Genomic DNA, 15,836 nt, shown 5'->3' on the forward strand with positions numbered 1-15,836 from the left:
GTATTGATTTCCTTCTTTTTTTTCGGATTTTAGTTATTAAATTTTTGTAGCTACCTTTCTGGTAGAGACTGGAGAATGTACGAAACTTTAAGCAAATTTACTCTTTATTATTTAGTTTCTTCTTTGCAGTATATTTTTCTTGCTGCTACCAATTTGCTTACATCTGCAAAAAATCCCTATTTCACTTTAAATTTAGTATTTATGTTATTTAAAAGCATAATTTAATTATTCTGTAGCGAGGCTATGTCGATGGTGAATCACCTATATACCTCTAGTAAAATCTCCTGTTTTTTTTCCTTCGAAGGTGGGCAAGTATGGTAAGATATCTTAGTGTTATTTCTGGGATTAGATGCTTTATTGTTGCTCGCAGGCGACGATATACAGGGTTTTCTAAAAATGACTGATACATTTGAAAAATCAATAAAAACTAAACGGGCAGCGATAGAAACATACTGTTTGCAGCATTATGCTTGGGACAACAGTAAAATTTCAGAAATACAAACTTTCAAAATTAGTTACAATGCTTCTCAACAGATGGCGCTGCAGGTCTTTTAAAAGGAATAAAAGAAAACGCAGTCAGTAAAATCGCCAAAATGACCGGTATATTTGAAAAATCAATGAAAACTAAAGGGGCAACGACAGAAATACTGTTTATTTCCAATATAGCTGGAAAAACGGTAAATTTTCACACATTTTTCAAATTAACTATAATGTCTGAAAATGCACTGTTTTTCCAAGTATATTGGAAATAGGGTATTTCTGTCACTGCACGCTTAGTTTTTACTGATTTTCAAATATACCGGTCATTTTGGTGATTTCACAGACTGCGTTTTCTTTCATCCCTTTTGAAATACCTGCAGCGCCATCTGTTGAGGAGCATTGTAACTAATTTTGAAAGTTTGTGTGTCTGAAAATTAACTGTTGTCCCAAGCATAATGCTACAAACGGTATACAGTAGAAGACCATTATAACACTGACCTGTATAACGCAATTCTCTATAAACCGCACTACTTTTCAGTAGTAAACAATAGGTTCTGGAAGCTTAAAAAATCCCTCTGTTCTGCTTTGCAAACATAAAAAGTGCTAGGCAAATTAAATCTTGAAAGTTTTCCATCTTAATTCAAAGCTTTTAAATTGAAAATGAGTACTCATAGTAAACAGAAAATACCAGCTGGCTCTTGAAAATGCGGCTGTTATGCAAACCACGAAGCTAGCAGAAGTGCAGGATTTTGATTGTGAAACATATTTATTTGTGAACAACTCATTGGTGTTTTAATACTCATTGCAGATAAAACTCATTCTGAAGTGCTAATATGTAGATATATTCTGAATATTAGTTTCAAAATTTGTGAAAAGATCTATATAATGCAAAAACCTGTATAATGCAAAAGCTCTGGTCCCAAGGTGTGGGTTATAACGGTCTTCTACTGTATTTCTATCACTGCTCGTTTAGTTTTTATTGATTTTTCAAATGTATCAGTCATTTTTTAAACACTCTGTATCTTAACACTGGTAGCCGAAGTGCTTTTAGCTACCGGTGTGAAGATATTCTCGACTTCTTCATTTTTTTTGCCGCTTTTTGAACACATTTTTAAAAAGTGGTGTAAAATGAGTTTCATTCGAATGTCTCTTACCGGGTGGAACCTCTCTCTGTTTCAGCTGCTGCTGTCGAGGTGCCACGAGGCGGACCGCGACATGGAAGAGCCGGTGGAGCCGGACGTGGACGACCTGCTGCCCCCCTATGCCCCGGGGGGCGAGGGGGACGGGAAGGCCAGGGTCACCCTCTCCTCTGCCATTGCCCTCGTCAACAGGTGAGCCCTTCCTCTCGCCAATCCATCTTTTTTTTTTTTCATTTCGGAGAGCTCGAGGGCGAACTTGACTTACAGAGACCACCCGGGTTGGTGACCATAACTTGTTGAGGAGACTTTCTAATCTAATAATATCCCCTCAATATTGTCTTGAATATTTGCAGAGTGAGTTTTGGAAGAAGACTAATATACTGTTAATGGTTCCGGTGTGACTTCCAACTTTCTTGAAAGGAGGACACAGTTCTTGAGAAAAACACAAGAGCTTTATTTATACAATGTACAGGAGAGATCGTTAACAACTGCTAAATGAATCATCAGCAATGAAGCAAATATCACACAACACCGTAAACTCGACGGTTACACACGTATTTACTTCCAAATACGAAAAAACACAATAAGTGAGTAAGTTGGCTTTACCCGGACTAGTCAAAAAAACTTTCATGAATATCTTTTGGTAGAGTCTGCGTCCCTACCCAGGGCAGGAAGGGAAACTTGTTCAAGCATTCAAAAAGGAATTATAATCTTTCACAAAAATTGGACTCATTATCTGGCGGGGGGAGAGAAGGGGAGGAAGGACGTTCTAAAGTTTCGACGCAAGTTAAAAATTTCAAACTCTTCGAGAAATTCCCATTTTCTAGTTAGAAAAAAAAACAAGAAACAGAAAACACTGTTTTTGTTGTGATTGCAGGTGTGATTGCAAAGGAAAGCGAAATGAAGGTTTTATATGAATGGGAACCAAATCAGCCCCCATAATTTCATTGCTATTAAAAAATTTGCTCTAAAGCATAAAGCTTTGATGAAAAAATTTGCCAACTTTTTGTGTATGAACCATGGGGTATGCTGATCGGCCTTGTGGTTTGCAGGTACTGTGCGAAGCTGCCGAGCGACACCTTTACCAGGCTCACCCCCAAGTGGAAAATAAAGGAGGAGTTGTCTGAGGGGGGCACCCCCTCTTTCCAGTGCATCCTGAGGCTCCCCATCAATGCCCCCGTCAAGAAACCTATAATGGTGAGAATCTGCATGCTTAGTTTCCTCGCTCATTTCAATCTTCAGACTCGCGAAACTACATTTTATTGGTAAAAATGAGAAATAACAATGTAAATTGCAAAATATTGCAGATTAGTGGTGTAGCAAGGAACCCCTTTTTCAATGCAAAATAGGTGAACTTATGGATGAAAAGACATCCGGCGAAAGCTTTTTTTTTTTTGCTTTGAATCATGTTAGTAATGACCATAAGCAATATACAGTAGAATACCTTTATAACGCCGACCTATGTAACGCAATTCTCTATAAACTGCACAACTTTTCAGAAGTAAGTTTGAAAAATCACTTTGTTTTGCCTGGCTAACATAAAAATTGTTAGGAAAATTAAATTTTGAAAGTTTTTCATCTTTCCAGCTTAATTCAAAGCTTTTAAATGAAAATTAGCATTCACAGTAAAGAGAAAATATCAGATGGCTCTTGAAAATGCAGCTCTTATGCAAACGATGAAGCTAGCAGAAGTGCAGGATAATTCACTTTCTTTTCGTTGTAATGCATATTTATTAGTGAATGATTAGTTGTATAATTAGTGTTTTAAAACTCATTGCAAATAGAACTAATTCTGAAGTGCTAATATATGTATATTCCGAACATTAGTTTCAAAATTTGTGAAATGACCTATATAATTCCAAAATCTGTATAACGCAGAAGCTCTTGTCCCAAGATGTGCAATATAACGGTTTTCTACTGTAGCATGAAATTCAACACATCTTTTAATAGTTTTTGTTTACTAAATTTATATTTAATGAGGCATTAGGTAGCCGGGAGAGCAGTCAGTTTCGGCTGATTCAAGCACCTCCCCGTTTTTAAAGTCATCCCAATTCGGATTAATAAATGTGTTGGATGAAACTAGTTTCTAAAGCGATTTCCTTACAAAGTAATGCACAGCAGAAACTTTTCACAATGTTTAGAGAGAGAACTTGATCTCTTTCGTTTTGCGTAATGAGTCTCATTCACGAAAATTTAAATCCGTAGGGTCCTTGGATGAAGAAGAAGCAACTGGCCAAAATGGCGGCCGCGCTGAAGACATGTGAAGAGTTACATAAGGCAGGTAATGTTTCTGTTTCCTTCCTGTTATACATAAGTCTCTGTTTCGTGCCAGAAAGTCATATTTCACTACTGTTGTGTCTGTCCGGGAAGAACGGAACTTTCTTCGGAACTCTCTTCCATTGGTCCAGGGGTCGAAGTGGTCCTGTATATCCTATATTTCCTATATTTTCAAAAAAAGTATGAAAATCGTCCTATATTCCTTGTTTTTATCCAATTTATTTCTTTAAAACAACAATAAATAAACTGACTTCGGATTTTTCGTCGAAAGTACGTGTGCGAACGAATTTCAAATTAAAAAACACAACTCACTAAATCCTGCGACAGGCATCTTCTCTCATTGGCCACAGCAATATGACGTCACTGAAGTGGGCGGAGATTCGAGAACAAATTCTGAAGTCGGTTTTAGAGTTTTGCTTTTGGCAATAGCAGTTTGTTTTGTTTTCCAGCGTGGTTTTTTTTTGGTTTTGTTTTCGTGGGTTTTTTTGTTTTTTGTTTTCGCGGGTATATTTTTGTGTTCAGTGCATTTTTGATCGGAATCTTATAATAGTCTTTTTGCAATCTTTTCTTTTTGTGGAATTTTATAGAACAAAATATCTGAATGTTTGTGCTACAAAGCATTGGTTATTTTCTGTTAGTTCTCAACACAAAGACGGTTTTTATTTATTTATATGAGCTATGTTTGTGACACTTCTATCCGTGCAAAAATTGTGAGTTGCTGTGTTAATTATCAATAAATTTCACTTTGTTCTTTTTTTTTTTTTTTTTGTCTACAAAGTACACTTTTTTCAAAAATTATTCTTTCAACTGCAGGAAAGTCATTTCAGGTGTAAGTTATAATTTTGTTTGAAGGTTTTTTTTAAAACAAAATCATTGATGAGAATAAATAAATAATATGTATGTATTATTTCTTTTTTCATAGCGAAACTATTCATATAATGTGCCCTATATTTGTCCTATATTTTTTGTGGCAAATGTCCTATATGTGACAAGTCGATCACTTCTACCCCTGATTGGTCCCATAGCAGTACCTTCGTTTAAAAATATTCTGTGAAATACTCATTAGCAGTCAACTTGAAATCTTTTCAGAAGCATCAGCCAGAAGGAAGTTGGTTTGTCGGTTCAAGAATAATTGAACCAGGGTTCGTAGGCTCCTTCAAAACTCCTCCAATACTCCTTCATTTAGGAAATTTTTTTGAAGTGCCCTTCAAACTCCTTCATTTTGGTTTTGACTCCTTAAAAACTCCTTCTTTTTTTACATAAAATACAACCTCCCTCTATGACAGTAACTTAAAATACTTCGATCGACAACTCAACTTCGTCACGAGGGCGAAGGTATAAGGGCAATTTCAATGTAGTCATTTTTTATCCATCTTTTTGATAAAGATGTGATTTACAAATTGATTATAGAAGTCAGAAAAGTTGAAAATGAAAATATCATTAGATGACTAAGACATTTTATAAGTGAAGTAAAACATGCTCAAATGGTGCTTGGCTATTTTTTCAAGTTTATGATTATTTTTTTCCCACCACCACCACCACCACACTCTCAGTAGCAAAGGTCAGGTTTTCAATTGTTATTTAAATATTTAAAAACACATAAGTAGACGTACTACATTAGGTGATTGTGTTAAAAAGACAATTGTTTAGTGAATCACAGTTATGATATTGTAAAAAGGTCATCACAAGTGATGTCATGCCTTGAGGGTTCAGGAAATTGTGACAAGAGGAAGAGAGGAGGACAATATGTGACATCACACAGTTATTGTAACAATATGTTTATAAAAAATATGACATGGTGACAAGAGAAGGAGTAGAGGAAGTGTGACATATAGTGACAAAGGGGGTCAAATATGTTGAAAAAAAAGTGTGACATTTAATGACAGCCCATTAGTACTCCTTCAAAACCTCATTTTACTCCTTCAAAACTCCTCCAAAACTCCTTCAATTTATTTCTGAATTTGAGTACGAACCCTGTGAACATAGAAATGATCTTATGTTTCATTTTTATAGCCTGCAACATCAAAAAGAGCCTGAGGTTTGGAACCCCTTCCTGCATTTTAACTTCTTTCTTGCCTTCATCAAGGAATATCCTCCGAGAAAATATTTCAAATGAAACCATTTGATAATATACATGTGATGCTTTCGCTGATGGTTGGAATTCCACTTTTATTAGAAGAAAGTTCAGGAATTTTAGCAAAAACCCCATGCTTGTAAAAAAAATAACTTAATATTTTTGTTCAGCATACTTTATATTGTCTCTAAGTAATGTATAAAATCTATAGCAGACGTTTTTATTCGCGATGCAGTCACAGAAATTTAAAAAAAAAAAGAAACTTCACATTTTGAAAACCGAAAATATTTGTGTAAGTGCACTTTTCGTAAAATGCAATGCCTAATTTTCCCTTTTTGATGAACTTTTTTAAAATCCGAACTGGGAGAGAGGGAGGGGCTTGTGTCACATGTTGGTTTAAAGACTTTAATAATAATAATAATCAGCATAATGACTGCCATCTATGCTAGGGGTCTCCAACCTGCAACATGTGCGAAAGTTCTAGCCCGCGAGCAGATCTTTCCCGTCCCACAGGAAGCTTAGAAACTGATTTTGTAAAAAAATGGATAATATATTTCTTTTTATTCATTTTAAAAGCCAAGAAAAACTCAAAAATCATGACTGAGCATGGTCGTAGCCAAAAAATGAATGGCAATCTCTGGAGGAAAGTCCCTTCCTCACCTTTCTCCCTAAAGTCACCACAAAGGGCCGGATTTAGGGGAGGGCAGGAGGGGCTACTGCCCCGGGGCCTCCACAACAAAGGGGCCCCCAACAATAATATTTTTACAAAATATCCTAACTTTCACTGGTCAGTAAATTTTACGTTTTTTCTCCCCTATGAATAATAATAATAATAATATAAAAAAAATTAATAGCGGTAACTTCAGGATGCATTTACTATTAAAGTACTCATCGAAAATATCGGATATATACATATATACCAAAATATTCGGATAGATATCAAAGTATTGGATATTTTCGAAAATATGATGATCTTTTCGAACCCTGATTAGGGGCCTCCACACTTCCAAATCCGGCCCTGTCACCTCACATAGTTTAAGGGTATACGCCCAAAATGTCGCGGCCAAAATGTCGCCGTCCCAAAATGTCGCCGGTCCAAAATGTCGCCGTCCCAAAATGTCGCCGTCCCAAAATGTCGCCAGTCCAAAATGTCGTCGGTCCAAAATGTCGCCGTCCCAAAATGTCGCCGGTCCAAAATGTCGCCGTCCCAAAATGTCGCCAGTCCAAAATGTCGCCAGTCCACAATGTTGCCGGCCCAAAATGTCGCCAGTCCAAAATATCGCCGGTTCAAAATGTCGCCAGTCCAAAATGTCGCCAGTCCAAAATGTCGCCGGTCCAAAATGTCGCCGGTCCAAAATGTCGCCGGCCCAAAATTCGCTAGTTCAATTGGTACGAAAAATTTAAATGTACGTCGATGCTTTTCAGCATAAAAGTTGCGAAAGAATATTAATTGCCTTTCAAAGTAAGTTCCTTCAAAAATTCCAAACGTTTTCTCCTGTCTTAATTCGTAAGCATCAGATTAATTGCAGAAAATTAATAGTTTTCAGAAAAACATACGTTTTTCTGTATACTATTAAGAACGTAAACATGCGAAAGGCTGCTGCAACGGATTTCTCTTTCTCGTTTACTCTGATTAATAATAATACTCAAGATGTAAAGCAAAGGATCAAGATGTAACGCAAGGATTCAGACAAAAAATTGGTATGGAAGTAAAACTAAACTGTTCTAAAGGCGAATGAAAGAATAGTGAGGCGCTATGTGAATATGGCAAGAGAATAGGCGGTTTGTATTTTTTGGCGTAATGAAGTAAAAACAAATAACTCCTTCACTCTAGCATATTATTACCTTAGCGACAAGTCAGTAATTTAGGGGATCAGGCGGAATGGCCCCCGACTTTGAATTTTTTTTTTATATATACAAGTGGAAGTGCTTTTTATAGCAATCCTATGAAATTTGCATTGGTTATATGCCCGTTATCCTCCCTCTCCCCTTTCACTAGAAAAATTCGAAATCACGGGCCAGGGTGGAAATCAAGTAGAAAGGTATCTTAATGAAATTTAATTTTCTCATAGATATTTTAACATCACCCTAAGAACTGTAAAAAAAAAAAAAAAAAACTGTACGTTTTCAGTGAGATATACGTTGGTTAAAGTAAGATCAAAACTGTTCTGAGACTTTTTCTGGAAATGAAACTGAAGAAGTTTAACAAGACTGCTCGAGACCTTCCTCTGAGAGGACATTTGTACGTCCTTTGCGACCGGGATTTTGGGACAGCAAAACAAATGTTTAACAGAGATGACAGATTATTGCCGTGGAAACTCTGTCTTATGAGTAAAATTCTGAAATTACGTCGAAATCTTCACCGTCAAATCTTTTGAAATCAATGAAACCCGTAATTGCTAAAACAGGTGTCTTTCACTCAGATTTTTGAAAAACGACTCTACGCGATGACAAATATTTTCAATTCTCAACATTCATGAGATTTATATATTCGATAGAACATCAAGGGGGACAATTTCAGAACAGCTATTTTATTAGAGGTTTTCAAGAGGATACTTTCATGCTTGCGAAGTAGCGCTTGTCAGCTGAATCACATTTTCCAATTTTAAATAGAAAAGAAAAAATTTCACAATGTAGGGTGAAATAACTGATATCAATGAGATTATTCAGATCAATTTTGACCTAGACTTATTTTTAAAATGAGTTTCAAAAAGTAATAGTTCTAGCTCAATATAGCTTGGTAATTCAGAAAGAAAAGAATACTGATAATAATAATAATAAACAAATAAGTTTTCCCCTCTCAGAAAAAAATGCTGTTTTAATTATTGAATTTTTACTACGCAAATTGTATAAGAATGCAAACTCAGTTTTTATTTAACACCCACGCTAGTTAAAGTGCTACAAAAATGAGAGGAATATACGGCTAATTTAGATTTTATTGATATCTTGCTCAACCAGTATATTTTTCATTGTTTATTTAATTACACTGACTCACGTAAACGATTACGAAACTCAACTTAGAACGAAAATAAGGCTTGTTTTCGTTTAATTTCACTTGCATACTACATTTTTGTATGAATCCTCGCATTACTTCTTGAGATATAGCAGTCACATAAAACGATTAAAAATATTCGGTGATCCATCCTTTTGGGATGACTGAAGCCAAAAATAAATGAGCAACTCGCCCTTTAAGATATACCTGTAGACCAAATTTTGTCTTAACCCTTGTACAGTAGACCCTCGTTTTACGCGGGTGTTATGTTCCACGGAAATGCTGCGTAAATCGAAACCGCGTAAATTGAGACCTAATATCAAAAATAGGGAATGGGTTCAAAATAGGGATTAGGTTCCGTAGATAAAAAAATACTTCATTCTAGTGATGACTAATTGTATGAAAAGTTTAATGTGTACTTATATCGATTTTTATGCATAATATGCATAAAGAAAACAAACTAATTTCGTGTTCTGTTTATGAAGAAGAGCTGGCTATGATAGTCTTTTGGTAGTCATTAAGAATTTTTCCTCTAATTCTTTGCTGAGCATTAACGCATCCATGACCACTTGCGTCATTTCCTTGATAAAATCTTCCTTTACTAACAAATCAGAAAAAAGATTATTTCTATTGTCTACGAATGGTTCAAAATTTTCAATGTGAGCGTTTTTGGTTGTGTGTCACCGGAGTCGGTATCCTCGTTGGTTTTGACCTCCTTTGTCACTCCTAAAAGCTCTTCTTCCAGTGAGTTTTGAACTGTGTGAGTTTAATCACTTTACTTCTATAATGGAAAAAGCTCTGGAACCAATCACATAAAATGTCTCCAAGGACCCAAGTTCGATTATTAGCACGCCAAAATGCAGTTAGTTACAAGTAATCTGCAATCTATAGGAGCTTGGGTTTTGAAAGAGAGGAAAATGTTACCTGTTTGCATTGCCGCATCAGCGTAAAACCGAAACTCGCCTGCGTAAATAAAATAAAGGTGTCAAATCTTCAACCGCGTATAATCGAAACCGCGTAAAATAAACCTGCTGAAAACGAGGGTCTACTGTATTACTTTTTGAGATATATCAGTCACAGATAAAAAAAAAAGAAAGGAAAAAAAAACATTCGATTGCTCCACCCTCTGGTGTTATTGACCCCAAAATCTGTCCCCCTGCTGCTTCCTAACATTTTATTTGATTCCGTTCATCATTTTTTGAGCAATGATAGTCACGCATATCGATGAAAACGTTCAGTTACTCCACTATCTTGAACGAATTGACGCAAAAAAACCACGCAGCCCTAAATCATATATGGGTACTTGCGGGTATCGTTCGAATTCTTACCACAGGTTTTGACGTAGAATGGCCCCAAAAAATCGGTCACATACAAACGCACACTATTCTTGAAGAAAAGTTTTAAAAAATTTATCGAACGTCAGAACTGAACGCCGTCAGAACGTTTTACAGTTGGTAGATAGCGAGTCACAAGAAATAAGATAACGTAACGCTTGTATTCTATTTGTTTGCTGAAAAACAGCCGAGAGTTGCGAATCAAAACGGAGTAATCTTTTTAGAATTCATCAAGAAACTCAGTTAATTCAGTCCCATTTTTAACGAAGACATTCATTAAAGGCAGTAATCATTTATTCTGCAAATTTGGTGTTAAACAGCATTTTTGTACATTTGCATTTTTCTTACCAACTGAATGAGCGAATTTTGGTTCTACGACATTTTGGCCCGACGACATTTTGGCCCGGCGACATTTTGGACAGGCGACATTTTGGCCGAGCGACATTTTGGCCCGGCGACATTTTGGGCCGGCGACATTTTGGATCGGCGACATTTTGGCCCGGCGACATTTTGGACAGGCGACATTTTGGACCGGCGACATTTCGGCCCGGCGACATTTTGGATCGGCGACATTTTGGCCTGGCGACATTTTGGACAAGCGACATTTTGGACCGGCGACATTTTGGCCTGGCGAGATTTTGGACAAGCGACATTTCGGCCCGGCGACATTTTGGCCGCGACATTTCGGTGGCGACATTTTGACCCCAAACCAGTTTAAGTTACACACAGAATACAAAAACAGTAATGCTTCGAAATTGCCATTCCAAAGATGGCTTTATTCTCCCTATTTGACATGAAATGAGCCTGTGATAGCGAAGCTTCGTCAGCAGAGAATAAATGGTGTTTTCTCATTTCAATTTTTACTCCCCCCCCCTCCCCAGGCGAGCTGGACGACAACCTGCTGCCGACGGGCAAGGAGGCGGTCCGGGCGGAAGACCGGGAGGACGCCTCCGACGAGGAGGCCAGGAAGGAGGAGAGGGGACCCGCGCGCCCAGGCACCACCAAGAGGAGGCTCTACTACTTCAAGAAGGTATGACTACGATACTGCTCTAGAAATCGGCTCATGCTCGATGCCGACCGCATATGCTGTAACAAATGACCCTCGGGCGAGCGATGCTTGCCCGGTCTCGAATCTCGCATCGCTCGTTCGGACACGTAATCGTTAAATGATCTTTGCTTGCAGGTGGCCGACGCCCTCCGTGACGCGCGGCCCTCCCCCGGACAGCCCTGCCACCTGTACGTGCTGGACATGCGCCTGACGTGCCCCATCCCGGAGGAGCAGAACACGCGGGGACGGAAGATACACGACCCCTCCCGCACCCCCAGGAGCTTCGGCATCCTGGCGCGCAGGCCCATCCCGCCGGTGAGTGCATTTTTGGTTGAAAGTAACGTACTGTCTGACCACGGGTTGTATGGAAAGACAAGCATCCGTTTTACAGCCGGAAATGGACGAATCTATTAATTATTAGCGATGTCAGCTTTTGCAAAGCAGAGTCTCATTCAAATGAGTGGAATACGCGCATCGAATTTTTACTTTTCCCCCTCATTCACACAGATTCATCTTATCTGGACGTTTGAAAATTCCATGCAATCTGTGGTTGGACAGTATTTGCCTTTTTTTTGGAATGGAACTTCTCGACTCTTTCCTGTAGAAGGCATTAAAATTTTTGAATTGTGATGTGTGGGTTCTATGAGTGGGTTAAGATTGAGCGCCGTCCATTAGGCACCAGAAACACTGGGCGCCGAGCATATTGGGCTCCGGGAACATTGGGCTCCAAAAATATTAAGCGGCGGGAACATTGGGTGCCGAGAACATTGAGCGCAGGGAATATTGAGCACCCAGGTTTTGGACGCTGTTCAACATTTTCGGTACCCAAAAACTGCGTCCAATCGACGGCGCCCAACTTTCCCTAGCGCACAATTTACTCAGCGCTGTTGACCTAACAATTCGTCTCTAACCTCTGTAACGAAGGTATACACCTAAGGTTTAGCAGATGCCTTTCTGTTTCACATTTCTGTAGCTCTCTAGTGAATGAAATGTCAGAACTCAAATTGAAAAAGCTAAATCATTTTATTTATAAATCTAATAATCAACAACTGTAAAACATAGAAACTTCTGTAAATGATATAAACAAGTATGAGGGTTTTCAACGATACTCAAATAACTCTTCATATTCCATAGGAACATCTTTCCAAAAAATATTTGACACCCTAACGGTAATTATTCTAAAATATTTCCAAAAAATTTAAGTCCCTAACTCTCATGACGAAATCCTAACAGCCATCTCCTAAGTTCGGGACGTCGCTTCAACAGCGAACGATCCTCCAAAAACACGACTATCGTCAGTCGAAAATGAGAAACGCGAGCAGAAGATGATTTCCTTCTGATTTCTTCCCGCTTATATCCTATCCCCGCACACGCGGCACGTCACTCCGGATATGCTTACGTAAGAGCCGTCTGGATCCTTCGAGAACAATCGATTTCCTCCGAGTCATCGGGAGATTGCGTCACACATCCGCTCGTGCTCTGACGTCAAATCCTTCTTCCTAACGAACACTTCGTTCCGAGTCGATCCGTTGTTTACACATTGCTTTCCGATACGCGATTTGAAATAAGCGTCCTTTAAAGGGACAAGATTAAATGCTTATTCATTAATAAAGAAAAACAAGTGAGTAACAACTGTTACATTTAGTTTACACTTAGCTTTTAAAATGAATTAGTGAGAATATCTCTCAAATAGACATTTTGTGGCTATTATCCCCCGTAAAATTTCGCATATGGGCGCCCTTGGCTGATTTCCGACGTCCCCATTGTAGGGGCTGAAAGAAGCATTTCAGCCCTCGGAAATAATTAGCAGAGTAGTAGTTTAAATAAGCACATGACGAACAAAGTCCAGAAGAAAAAAATATCCTTTTATTTTAGCATGTTGAATGAGCTAATTCTTAGACAATGTATTTGACTTACATTGAATCCAGTTCAACAGGAACATTAAACATAAAACATTATACCGAAACGAACAACATCTCGTCAAAAAATGGCTAAAAACTTATTTCGAATTACTTTAGAATAGATGCATCTACGCGAAATAACATTCAAATAAAATTAAGCCATTTTCATCTGAACTGGATAGGACGATACAAACGTGCTCACAACACATACGAAAAAAATATGGGAGAGAGAGCGATCTCTCAAAACTGCAGCATTAAATACCGTGAAACCACATAGTGGAACTACCAACCGTCGAAATTTTAATCCCTTGTGCAAAATAACAAGCACTGTTGCCACTCACGAAAACTTTAGAAAACATCACATGGTTATAACATGCAGGAGCTAACCAAAACCCAATCCAGTTATATATTCAAAGCGTTTTGCAGCCAGATGAACCGGAATCTGTCGGTAGGCTCTTGGGATTGTAACACCAGACCAAAAACGCATTCGGTGAAGCATTTCAGTCTTGAGTTTCAGGCTCCTCGAGAACAGAAATCAGTCGCGTCTTTAATCGCAATGTATTTGTCATCTTCTGGTGGATTAATCAAAATATTCGACGCTTGAGATAAATTGAATTGTGGACGGACGGAGATACGATCCCTTCCTTCATAAGAGCAGTTTTCGACTGTAAAATCCTTGTCTAGGTAACCTGTGCAATGCACTCATGCGTGTTTCTTTATCATATTGTTATGAGTTCCGGTGCAGCTTCAAACTTTCTTGAAAGGACGGCACAGTTCTTGAGAAAAACACAGGAAATTTATTTACACTACGTACAGGAAAGAGCGTCAACAACTGCTAAATGAATCATCAGCAATTAAGCAAATGTCAATCAACACCGTAAACTCAACGGTTGCACACGTATTTTCATCCAAATACGCGAAACAACACAGCGAAATGCCTCGCAATAAACAGAGCTAATAAACTCTCAGTACAAATTCTCAATCGAGACTGCCTTTTTATCATGCGGCACGGCTATTTATAAACATCGAAAGAGACCTCTCAACTATTCCAGAAAATGCTACACCGTTCTACACTTTCTTATTTCTTTCCATTCACAAATTTTATCATTCAGAAATGAGGGTACCGTATACTTCAGCCGAATGTACGGGGGCTATATATTCATTACAAGAAACTATTTACAGGTTACGTTACTACAATAATTTTAGATGACAGATAATTTAATAAACGCCAAACGTAGCTAGATTACGACAAATTAATCACAAAAATAATTACTATTTACAGAATTTGTAACAATATTATGTCTGACAACGATCGTGTGATTCTCCCCCAGGTGTGCAGCTTTCCCGTGTTCACTCGTTCGGGCGAGGTGACGGTGAGCGTGCGGCCCGCACTCGGGCCGCCCCTGGAGCTGGACCAAGAGCAGCTGGAGTGCCTCTCGTACTTCCACCGCTACACGTTCGGGGAGGTGCTGCGCCTGGAGAAGTACCCCATGACCTACCGGCCGGAGGAGGCCGAGGCCTCCCACTACGTCGTTCCCGTCACCCAGGGTGAGAATGTGCTGAAAAAAATGACTAAGCGATGTAAATAAAGCGCCAAGTGTCCGATGATTTGTGCTTTATTTATGTTGCCTTTTCATTTTCACCAAACATTTTTAATCAGGGTTGGCCGAATTGGACCCAATTGGGTTGGACCCAACGGGTTTTTTTGAAAAAACCCATTTAAAAAAACCCATTATTTAACCCACTCTTGGGTTTTTTTTAATTTTCTGAGAAGTTTTTTAAAAAATTAATTAATTTAAATACTTTTACAATTTAAACTTCTTTTTTATTTGTTCTTCACCACAGACAATGAACATAAAAAATGAATTTTGAACTTGAATAGTACTTCTTAACTCTTAACGGCATTAAAAAAATACTTCAGATTTTAAATAAATGTATTTAACTTTTTTCTTTAAGTGGTCAATAAATAACTCAAATTATATTGACCAAGTCCTGTCAGTCTGATTTTCTCAATATTTGTAGATTGTACAGAGGAAACTAATCTAGTTAAAAGGCTTTCATGTGAATTATTTTCTGCTAACCAACACGTCACAAATCTCGAATAAACACAAGGTATATTTTTTAGAAATAAACAGATTTTTCAAACGGTCGACAGAAAATAGAACAGGTACAGTATTTTCATTATCTTACGAAAAAGTTTAATATTTCTTACTCTGTACACAGAAATAGAAAAACATGCAACATAAAGTTCAAAGAAATATCTTGATTAAGCTGGAATTCAGTAAAAAGGGATTTAAACTTCTTGAGGTTCTACAGTAGTTTTACATAACAAAATAAAATACATTTAAGTAAAATGCAAAGAAAAAATGTAGTAATTAAAAACGTACAATAGATTTTATCACTTGAGATGTAACTTTACCTTAACTGTTATTAATAATGAAAATTAAAAAATCTGAAACTTCACCATTCTTGGGTTTTTTCGTCTTTTATATTTTTCTCCAGAAAACGCTGAATTTCAACTAATTTTCCAGCTTTTTTTACCCGAAGACAATTTTTGCACTTTGTCCATATACTTACGCTCCAATATTCTA

The 15,836-nt window shown here is 37.8% G+C and overlaps 1 protein-coding gene across 1 annotated transcript in view; it reads left to right on the forward strand.

Moving 5' to 3' along the window:
- LOC129217751 (endoribonuclease Dicer-like) overlaps positions 1 to 15,836 on the forward strand; it is a 59,369-nt gene that overhangs the window by 24,593 nt on the left and 18,940 nt on the right. Inside the window, exons 6-11 of the mRNA XM_054852091.1 lie at positions 1,660 to 1,811; positions 2,672 to 2,816; positions 3,825 to 3,900; positions 11,178 to 11,326; positions 11,480 to 11,659; positions 14,577 to 14,793. Of these exons, the coding sequence (XP_054708066.1) occupies positions 1,660 to 1,811; positions 2,672 to 2,816; positions 3,825 to 3,900; positions 11,178 to 11,326; positions 11,480 to 11,659; positions 14,577 to 14,793 (919 nt within the window). The remainder of the gene's footprint in view (positions 1 to 1,659; positions 1,812 to 2,671; positions 2,817 to 3,824; positions 3,901 to 11,177; positions 11,327 to 11,479; positions 11,660 to 14,576; positions 14,794 to 15,836) is intronic.

This window comes from Uloborus diversus, chromosome 2 (assembly GCF_026930045.1).
Source record: "Uloborus diversus isolate 005 chromosome 2, Udiv.v.3.1, whole genome shotgun sequence".
NCBI classification, from domain to species: Eukaryota; Metazoa; Arthropoda; class Arachnida; order Araneae; family Uloboridae; genus Uloborus; species Uloborus diversus.